The 10,922-nt window shown below is 37.7% G+C and overlaps 1 protein-coding gene across 1 annotated transcript; it reads right to left on the bottom strand.

The window, feature by feature from the left end:
* Positions 1–399: 399 nt before the first annotated feature.
* Positions 400–3,540, bottom strand: LOC143858684 (uncharacterized). Its single transcript, XM_077369391.1, has 2 exons — positions 2,868–3,540; positions 400–1,509 (listed from the first exon to the last, which is right to left on the bottom strand). The coding sequence occupies exons 1-2, from the start codon at positions 3,462–3,464 to the stop codon at positions 703–705; spliced, it is 1,404 nt and encodes a 467-aa protein (XP_077225506.1). The 5' UTR covers positions 3,465–3,540; the 3' UTR covers positions 400–702.
* Positions 3,541–10,922: the final 7,382 nt, after the last annotated feature.

Below are 10,922 nucleotides of genomic sequence, written 5' to 3'. Positions count from 1 at the left end.
TGTAATTTGGAGTTTTGAAACATTGGTTTGATGGGGTATTGCTCAAAATTGGAAGGTTTAGGGCCTGGTCAAAATGGGGTGTCTACATTAGTATTTAGGTTATATTAGGTTACTTTTACATTTATCCTTTTTAAAATAAAACAACTTAAAAGTTGCCTAATAAGACAAAACTCGTAATTATGCCTAACCCTATCCGAAAAAGAGTCATAACTTGCTCAAATCATGTCCGAATCGCTAAAACTTGGGTCTGTTGGATAGGTATTCGAAATACCCATCTACAAGGACCACAATCATGTCGAACGGACAAGATTTGATGCCCCAAAAATAATTAATACTAAAAGTGACGAAAATACGTTATGAATGTTGATTTTTAAGATCATTTAATCAAATGCGGGATAGGAAATATACAAGGGCACAAGATTGATTATGGACCGCAACATATACATACATATATTTATCAAGTAATAAATGCATAGGCTTCCTACAGTAACAAAAGTTAAAACTAATACACTAGAGAGCAAAGATAAAGATATGGCCACACCACACCACACCTTACATAGATTCTTGAAAGTAAACTCGGTTCTTCAGGCTAAGCTGCATCCTGGACGACCACCATATGCTAAAACTAATACACTAGAGAGCAGAGATAAAGATATGGCCACACCACACCTTACATAGATTCTTGAAATTAAACTCGGTTCTTCATGCTAAGCAGCATCCTGGACGACCATCATCTCTCTTCTTAGTTTCTCTTCCCCTCGCTCGTTTGGCACACCTCACAAGATAGTCAAGAAGCATGATGCCATGGCCGAGAACAAATATGAACACTATTCCTATCCAGCATATGAAGAAATAAAAAGGAAAGTTCGTCGTTTCTGATCCAGGTTTCATGATTACTAGTGTGCCGAAGGCGAAAGCCAGTCCCATAGAGGAGACAGCCAGCCTTGTGGCAATTACCAAAATCCATGTCGTAGGTCGGTTCCTAACAGGAAAACCACTCATTAGAGTTAAAATTATGGTAAGAGATGAGACTAATCCGGCCATGTCAAAGAACATAAACACTTCAAAGAAATGTCGATTGGAGTAATCATGAATTGCTGTCCCTGCATCAACTTCGTCAATGGAAGGAGAAGGCATAGGAGACGGAGGCCGAATCGAATCCTGCCAAAAGCCCCCAGGAGGATTGAGTCCGGCCTGGAAGGTTATGGTTGCGATAATTGTCGCAACTATCATTAGTGTATTGTGCATGTCCTTCAACCAGTCATCATCTTTCTTTTGCCATAGGTCACAGACATTTCCCAGCATTGTCTTCCATGTCCCTGGATTCTTGCTTTCAATCAACGCAGTGGGTTCTTTGCCTCTTTTACAGCCCGCCCTTAAAAGCATCTCAACGATGTCCATGTCTCCGGTTTCACTTGGAGTCAGTACTAAGACATCAAAGGCCGTTAAGTCATATGCATTTTTGGCGTTCAGGTCGATGTTGGGTTCCTTGAGTAGAAGATTTAGCATCTGTAAAGCAAAAAAAAAAAAAAAAAATATTGAGAAAGCTCATTGTTTTTTTAAAAAGTTTCGAGTAGATGAACTCGATTAACCTTGATTAAGGCAAATCCTATAACATATACTTTATTGTAAGAAGAGCAGAGATATTAGATTGTTAACTTTTTTTCAAAATATGTATAAAATAACTTGCTTTTATAGTTTAATTGAAAAAGAGAATTATCTTACTATTTAAATGTAAGAAACTAAGAGCGAAGCATAAACATATTTGAATCTACTGCTACTGAAGTAACTACCCATAAAACTATAAAAGACACAAGCAGATACTTTTCACATTCCTTAAACAAAAGTCTATTTTTCACATTCCTTAAACAAAAGTCTCATGCTTTCCATATGCCTTAAACAGAAGTCTCTCTCTCTCTCTGTCTCTCTCTAGGCTTTCTTAACTATATATTCGTTAAGCAATTATGTGGACTGCCATGTTGCTGCTCACTTTTGAAGGAGAGAACATCTACATAGGCTCACTTTTTAGCAGTTTTTGTCTTATTAATTTAATTCATCAGAGGTGGTTTTTCTCACCTGCAAAAGTGAGCCACCCATGGCTTTCAGCGAAATTGCCTAGCAAATCCCCCGATTCTAGCATAAAATAAAGGGATTTGGTAGGTCCATCGCAAAAAGCATTTTGAAGATGGTCTGTCACACGTCAAGTAGCCGCCTCATGAATGGTGTGAGATCCCACATCGGAAAGGGAGGAAAAGTTATTGGGCTCTATATGTGGATTTCTTCTCTCCCTGTGTAGACGCGTTTTCAGCATCTCCAAGGGACGGGCTCTGCGGAGTCGGTCGGGCACGTTAGTGCTGCAGGAAAACAAAACCGGGGAGGGTAGATGACCCAGAACCGGACAATATCTACACAGTGGGGTCGGGGCGTGACATAATGGTATTAGAGCGGGACCTCCCATCTAATACGGTGTGCCAGCGAGGACGCTGGGCCCTAAGGGAGTGGATTGAAAGATCCCACATCGGAAAGGGAGGAAAAGTTATTGGGCTATGCATGTGGAATTCTCCTCTCCCTGTGTAGACGCGTTTTCAGCATCTCCAAGGGGCAGGCTCCACGGAGTGGGTCGGCCACGGTTAGTGCTGCTGGAAAACAGAACCGGAGAGGGTAGATGACCCAGAACAGGACAATATCTACACAGTGGGGTCGGGGCGTGACAAATGGAGACAAAATATGCTGAAAAGTGAGCCTGTGTGACTGTCTGACATGCGACAGACCATCTGCAAAGTGCCTTTTGTGATGGATGGACGCTAGCAAATCTCTAAAATAAAAGCTAAAATAGTTGATCAATATTATAAGTAGCAACTCGTTACCTGAATTTGTTTTTTTGTTGTGGCCAGGTGCAAGGCAGTGTTGCCACTTTGGTCTTTCAAGTTCAGGAGCTCTGTGTTGCCACTTTGGTCTTTCATGTTCAGGAGATCCTTATCTCCTTCTAAAAACAATGCAGCAGCCTCAACTTGTCTATGTTTCATGCAAAGGTGTAGAGTGGTCTCACCTCGATCACTCACAGCTCGGGCGGATGTGGGGTCTATCCAAAGCAATTCTTTTGACATGTTAACTTGACCATTTAAAGCAGCTAAATGGAGAGGAATTCTCCCATCCTTGTCCCGGAGTTGAGTCAGAGAAGGGTCGACCTTTAACAGTTCCTTTGCAATTTCGACGTGCCCTCTAGCCGAAGCTAAGTGCAAAGGGTAAGAACCTCTTTCATCGCTCATTCGGGCTAGGCCCGGCCCATGTTTGAGAATCTCCTCTGTGAAACTCATGTGCCCTAGCAGTGATGCTATGTGTAGGGGGGTCTCTGAAAGGGCTCCCAGTGTTAATTTATGCAGAAGGAGGGGGTCTTCTTTGAGAAGCTCATGGAGGGTTGCTACATTTCCATTAAGAGCTGCTTCATGAAGCCTAGGATCCATTCTTCCAAGATTACTTGTTTAACTAGTGTTATAAATTCACATATATGAAGAGAAATATATATAGCCAGCTTAGAGAGAGAGAGGGAGGGAGAGAGATCAGAGAGAACATACTGATAGAGTGATGATAAATTCGCACCAACTCTAGGATAATTCGTACCACTTTAAAGGAGAGACTTTAATGTTGTTTGATGTCAAGGGGTGCCAATTCTGAGTCTGAGTCCCCACATCACCGGCCCTATTGGTTTCAGATTGTACGTGGCAGCCGATTCTGAGTCCCCAACCAATTTTTGTACTACACAGTAAATGTGATTTTGTCTCCAATAATCAGCTTGTGGCTGCCAATCGGTTGTAATAATTTGAAACAAACAGGCCCACTTTAAAATATGGATTTGAGATTCTAGGGTGGGTTGAAATTTTTGAAAATTTCCACAACTGGTACTGAAAATCAATGTGATAGATGGGAGGGCTGAGATCATCCTATGAAATGATTTTTGGGGCACATCCTATGTACATTGTGGCCCATCAAATGGACGGTTTGGATCATCCTATGGTGTGGGCTGTACAGACCATTTTGAAAAATAAGGGTTGAAGAGAAAGTCGAAAATGCTCCTAGGGCTGTTTTACCTGTTTTCAAACGACACTTCTCCCTCATTTCCACAATTAAGAGCTTCTTAATGAAGCATAGGGTCCATTCTTCCATGAGTACTTGTCTCACTCGTGTTACGCATTCACTTGTATGTTAAGAAATATTTATATGGTGCCCCACTTTTGACGTACCACCCCTGTTGACGCATTCCGTCCTTGCAATATATTCAGTACATGAAAAGGACTTCAGAGGCTTATTAGCCTAAATTAAATAATCTTTTCTAAAAATTTCAACCAACGGAACAAGGATATTTAGTGGATGGAATTGAGCTTTAAGAAACTTTCTCCAATTAACATGTTTTGGAAAAATCTTAGGAGATCCCCATCCAACCTGTTTTAGGCAGTTTGGATTGGTGGGCATTATTTTAGGCTGCTTCCCTAGATTAACAATGGGAAGGTTGAGAGAGGGATTTGCAAATAATAAAAGATTTTCCGGAAGGTTTTGCAAAGTTAGAAAGGGTGTGTATAATTTACATCAAAATCCCTTGAATATTAGCCAATAGGAGGAGAGTTCCAGTAGGAGAGGATTATCTGTGAGTTGCTTGCTAAGAAAGTAAGAGATCCAAAGTTATTTTTTTAGACTTTTTGGGCTGAGAATTGATTAGAGTTATTCTTGGAGGGAAGTTAGGGAGCTGAAGAGAGAGAAAGACTTGGGATTGGATTTGAAATAAGTGTGGTTTTTGCTTTTAAAAATTTTTCTCCTTCACTAGTAGGTGGAAACCATCAACCCTCCTCTTCATCGAATTGAATTCTACAGCTCCGTTTGGTTGCTGGGTTTTTTTTTTCCTAGGATTTATGTGGGAGAATATTTAGTGGTCACATCAGCTTTTTCTTGATGACATCGGCAAAATCTTGTCTTGAAAATGGTGGTCTCTCTTTCTCTCTCTACCCTCTCTCTCCACTCATCATAATATCTTTCTCTAATTAATGCTTGTCCCCTCTTTTGTCTCCTACCTTTCCTGTATCTCTCCTTCATCTTGTCTCTTTCCCACTTGCCTTTCTTTCAAACTTTCATCTCTTCTGAAGAAGACGGAATGAGAATTCCGTAGCATTAGATTAGGATGGAGTATATAAATTGAAAATTCACCGGAAAGGATAATTCATTACCAAATAGGCTCATATTTGCCCATCGTCTCCGTCTCTGCAATGGAGACATCAACCAACACATCAAGGGAGCTAGCCACTACTTTCTTGCCTCCAGATATTGCTTCCTTGCCTCTGGATACTGTTTCCCTGCCTTGTAGTAGACGTAATTCTGTTGCAAGAGGCTTTAGCCTCCTCACCACCTGAAATCCATTTAGTTTTTACATTAACCAGAATGACTACAATATGCGAATACGTAAACAAATTACTTGCACCTCACCTGATTCTTTCCCAGCTCTCCACCACTGATAATGTCTATCAAATTACTATGTTCCTTCCTCCTTGTATCCATGCCACCGCTTCACTTGAATAGACGGGGACTCCCATCGGGATGTGCAGGTTCCCACAGATTCGTATGCTCAAATAACCATACCTGAAAGGATGACATACTTATTTATTAGATACGAAATTAGTTACAAAATATTTAAAATTTGCAGAGTTTGTCAACTCCTCCCTATCTAACCCAGCATTGATTACGTCCAAAATCTCATCCAATGAAGCTGAATGACCACTAAACCTCCAACCTTGCACAGGATCCTTGCTACCTGAATCAATTTGGATTCTTTCCCCTACCATACTTAACCCTAAAATATGTGCTACATCCCTTACTTCGAACGGTACTATCACACCACCTATTGTAAAGGACCTACGTTCTTTTTGCCAAGAACCTACCAAAATGGTCATAACTTTTTTGTGTAGTTCGACCCCTTCTAGATTGACCAGATGTCCAAATGGGCTTATCTTTATTAAATTTTTATGCTCTTCCCTAAGAATTAAGGACTGCATGCAATCGTGGAAACGGAAAGGACAACATCTAGACCAACTATAGGGTGCCTGCACACATAAATGCAATATCGTAAAAGCGTATACACTTAAAAAACATTCACAATGAGTGAATAAATATACGGGTAGAAGTCACAGTCACTCACCATGATGTGAGCCTAGCCTTACTCCACCCTTCTCTGCAAGAACACAACTATTGCGGTATGTGAACAGATATTAGATTTCAACCACATATATTTTGAAACCACTACTGAAATTAAACCACTATGAAACAATAGGTACATAGTTCAAGCACTATTTCAACCCATTTAAAAAATTAAAACAGCTTTCAACCACTATATGAAGCACTTAAACATATTTCAACCAATATCTCAACTCATTTCAACCACTACAATACACTTCAACTACTAATTCAAACCATTTCAACAACTAAAACAAAATTCAACCACTATTTGAACACATTCCAACCACTACAAATTTCAACCATTGCTAAAACAGATTTCAACCAAGTTCAACAAAAATTCAACCAAAATTTCAAACACTTCTCAAACATTAACTACACATTTCAAATACTATTTCATCCCATTTGAACCAGTAAAACAGATTACACACCAATTTCAACAATTAAAACAGCTTTCAATACCTAAACATTTTTCCACCAATATCTAAACAAATTTCAAGCACTATATCAACCAATTTCAACAATTATATCAACCACTATATGAAGCACTTAAACACATTTCAACCACTATATGAACCACTATGAAACAATAGGTACAGAGTTCAACCACTATTTCAACCCATTTCAAAAACTAAAACAGCTTTCAACCACTATGTGAAGCACTTAAACATATTTGAACCAATATCTCAACTCATTTCAACCACTACAATATACTTCAACCACTAATTCAACCCATTTCAACAACTAAAACAAAATTCAACCACTATTTCAACACATTCCAACCACTACAACAAATTTCAATCAGTGTTAAAAACAGATTTCAACCAAGTTCAACAAAAAATCAACGAAATTTCAAACACTTCTCAAACAATAACTACAAATTTCAAACACTATTTCATCGCATTTGAACCAATAAAATAGATTCCACACCAATTTCAACAACTAAAACAGCTTTCAACACCTAAAAATATTTCAACTAATATCTCAACAAATTTCAAGCACTATATCAACCAATTTCAACACTATATCAACCACTATATGAAGCACTTAAACACATCCCAACCAATATCTCAATAAATTTCAAGCACTACAATACACTTCAACCACTAATTCAATCCATTTCAACACCTAAAACAGAATTCAACCACTATTTCAACACATTCCAACTACTACAACATATTTCAACTACTTATTCAACCCATTTCAACTACTAAAAGACACTTATTCAACCCAATATCTCAACCCATTTGAACCATGGACACTTTCAATAACCAAAAAGACACTATGAACAGCCAAACCAGATTTCAACCAAATTCAACAACAATTCAACAAAACCGTAACAAAACTACTATTTCAACAAATGTCAACTACTAAATCAGAATTCATCCACTATTTCAACCAATAAAACAAAATTCAACCATGATTTCAACAAATTTCAACTTGTACAACAGATTCCAACCAAATTCAACAACAATTCAACCCAACCCTAACAAAACCACTATTTCAACAACTGTCAACCACTAAATCAGAATTCAACCAGTATTTCAACCAATAAAATAAAATTCAACCGCTATTTCAACAAATTTCAACTTCTACAACAGATTTCAACCAAATTCAACTAAACCCTAACAAAACCACTATTTCAACAAATGTCAACCAACGAATCAGAATGCAACCACTATTTCAAGCAATAAAATAAAATTCAACAACTATTTCAACAAATTTAAGCTTCTACAACAGATTTCAACCAGTAATTCCTCACCACAAACCAACAATTAAACTCAATCTCCACATACAAAACCCCTAAAGGAATAGTACTCAAAATTAGATTTCAAAACCATAATGACTCCAAATTGCTTTTGCAAAACCCAAAGAAAACGATAAAAAAGTTGTGGAAATTGGTTTAGCAAAACCCTAAAAGAATAGGGGTTGAAATTGGTTTACAAAAAACCCTTTGAAAATCCTAAATAATGGCTGAAATTTGTTTACCAAAACCCTAACAAATTGCAAAACTAAAAAGCAAAGGAAGATGACAAAAGAAAAGAAGCAATGGGTTTTCAATCTCTCACATATGTAAAACCCATTGAAGAAATGTGTCTTGTATTTCTTAAATACTTATACAAAAAAATAACTGTGAGAAGATGAGAATATCTACTTCAACTTCCTTCAACTATGAGAAGACGTGATGGGGGTTCACCGGCATGCAAAAACGGCTGGACGAAGGGGTTCACCGGGGAGCGATTTCGGTCTTCATCGGAGGGAGGGAAAATGAACGGCGATTGGTCTTTTGCTATCCGTCGGAGCGAATGAGGAGAAGGAGAGAGAACCGTAAGTTTTTTTAAAGTAAAAAAGTAAAAAAATGAAAAGTCACTCGTTTGTTTCATTCGAAAAGGGAGAAGGGCAAAAGGGTCCTCAAAAAACTGTGAACAGTGAAAAACACTTCACTTTGGTCGTTCTCAACTCTCCACTGCTTTAGCGTCAATAGTATAAAAAAGAGTTTTTTTTAGGTCATTAACCCTTTTAAAAAATACACTGGTGCCTATCTTCTTAAGAGAGAGAGAGTACTGGTTAAGAGAGAGAGAGTACTGGTTGGGAGGGAGAGAGAGTATTGGTTGGGAGAGAGAGAGAGAGAGAGAGAGAGAGAGAGAGAGAGAGAGAGAGAGAGAGAGAGTACCGGTTGTGAAGCTGACAACTGGTATGAGAGGTGAAAAGAGGGCGGATAGGTTCTTGTAAGTGCGAATTTATTAGTGCCCTTTTATATTTAAGTTTGTATGTAAAGATATAATTTTCTCTCCAAATGTTTAATTTAAAATAAAACCCTATGAACTTTATTCGAAACCTTATGAAGTAACTCTGTTTGGATTTTCAGAAAAAAAAATGAGGGGAATAATATGATTATGATTAATTTAGAGGGATATCAATGTAAATTGAAGGTCTCTTGAATAAAGTCGGTTCAAGTTCTCTCTTCTTTTTTTGTGTAAAAAAGGTAGGAATTTTTAGAAATAATTGTCCATTCCAAACTTTAACCGAAAATTATTTTCAATCCAAACAAATCTCAAGGGAAATGGAATTTTCATTTAAAACTTGCAAAACTAGCACAACAAACATCCAAATTTTAGAAATAATTTTCCCTCCAAATGGTTAATTTAAAATTGAAACTTTATTTGAAACCTTATGAAGTGACTCTGTTTAGATTGCCAAAAACAAAATTGAGGGAAATAATATGATTATGATTAATTTAGAGGGATACCATTGTAAATTGAAGGTCTCTTTAAATAAAAATTGAATAAAGTTGGTTCAAGTTCTTTTTTTTTATGTGTGTGTAAAAAATATAGGAAATTTTAGAAATATTTTCCATTCCTAACTTTGCTAGAAATTCTTTTCAATCCAAACAGAGCCCGAGGGAAATGAAAGTTTCATTTAAAACTTGCAAAACTAGCACAACAAACATCCAAAAACCCCAACTTAACTAGGGCCGAATTCAAACCAATATTTAAGTCTGAAAATCTAGAGAAAATTGGGTTTTATGTAAATAACAATGAGTTATTCATCATTAATGAAAACAAGAAAGCCTCACATTATTTAGATCCAAAGCAAGTTGTTCCAAAATTTTGGTTGTAGTGAATTTTAGCAACTATTTATACTTCCAAACTAGTCATGTGTGGCAGATCCGGGGGGCATTGCTTGCTCGAAGGCCGCACCCATTGTTCCAACCTTCTAGCTTTGGGCATTTGGGAAGATAGGGGTTATCATTTTTGCCATTATTAGATGTATTTCTTGCTTAAATATGGATATGAGCCATTGCTATATCTTTGAAATCACGTGATGCCTCGGCAAAGAGGCATGGCCTCTCCAAATATATTATGAGACCTGATCGAGTGATATTCATATCTACTAAAGATGTTTCTGCTTATTATTGGCATTCATATACAACCAACGGTTTTTCCTTGTGATGCAGTCCAAAAACTTGGGACTCCCTTGTTACGTAGCAATGGAGGCAAAATAGACAAAAGAAGAATAGAAGGGCCCCTTCTATCACCGTCGTAGGGAATAAAATACTTCGATCACCGTCAAAGGAGATGAGATTTGCTTTGTTCCCGTCAAAGTCGAGTTTCTCTGAGCGAAACTGGATAATATTCCTGCACGGGCTAATCGTAACAACCCAAAAGTTCTTGAAAACTAAAAAGCCTAAAGACAAAGTTTCATTAAATAATTCAAAGAAGTTACTTACAATGCTTTGATGATATTTATTTATAAGAAAAGAAACCCTAAAAGCTAGCTTAAGGCTTAAGAAATAAATCTCAACCATCCATCTATCTAAAGTAAACTAAATAAAAGTTAAACCTTGACCAGAAATCCCGTAATAAGCCCATACCATGCCCGTATATCAGTCATAACTTCCTTAGAGCTTGGTCAAATCGTATGATCTTAGGCTCTTTGGATAAGTAATTGAAAAAACTTTCTAATGATAACAAAATAAAGCCATATAGACAAGATTTGATGCCTAAGAAGTAAGTGTAGACACCCCATTTTGACCGTGCCCTAATCAATCCAATTTTGTGCAAAAGCCCATCAAATGAGTGAGTTAGGGTCTCAAACTTCACCCTAAGCTAGCTTAGGGTCCCACTAAGGTCCCTGCAAAATTTCGTTGAAATCCGAGCGCGTTTGCCTAGCAAACGAGTCGAGCAATGTCGTAGGTCAAGTTC

The sequence above is a fragment of the Tasmannia lanceolata genome, unplaced genomic scaffold, assembly GCF_043159265.1.
Source record: "Tasmannia lanceolata isolate RefF3 unplaced genomic scaffold, GAP_Taslan_0.1 ptg000026l, whole genome shotgun sequence".
Lineage (NCBI taxonomy): Eukaryota > Viridiplantae > Streptophyta > Magnoliopsida > Canellales > Winteraceae > Tasmannia > Tasmannia lanceolata.
Note: the sequence above shows the minus strand (reverse complement) of the source record. Positions and strands in the feature narration are given on the sequence as shown.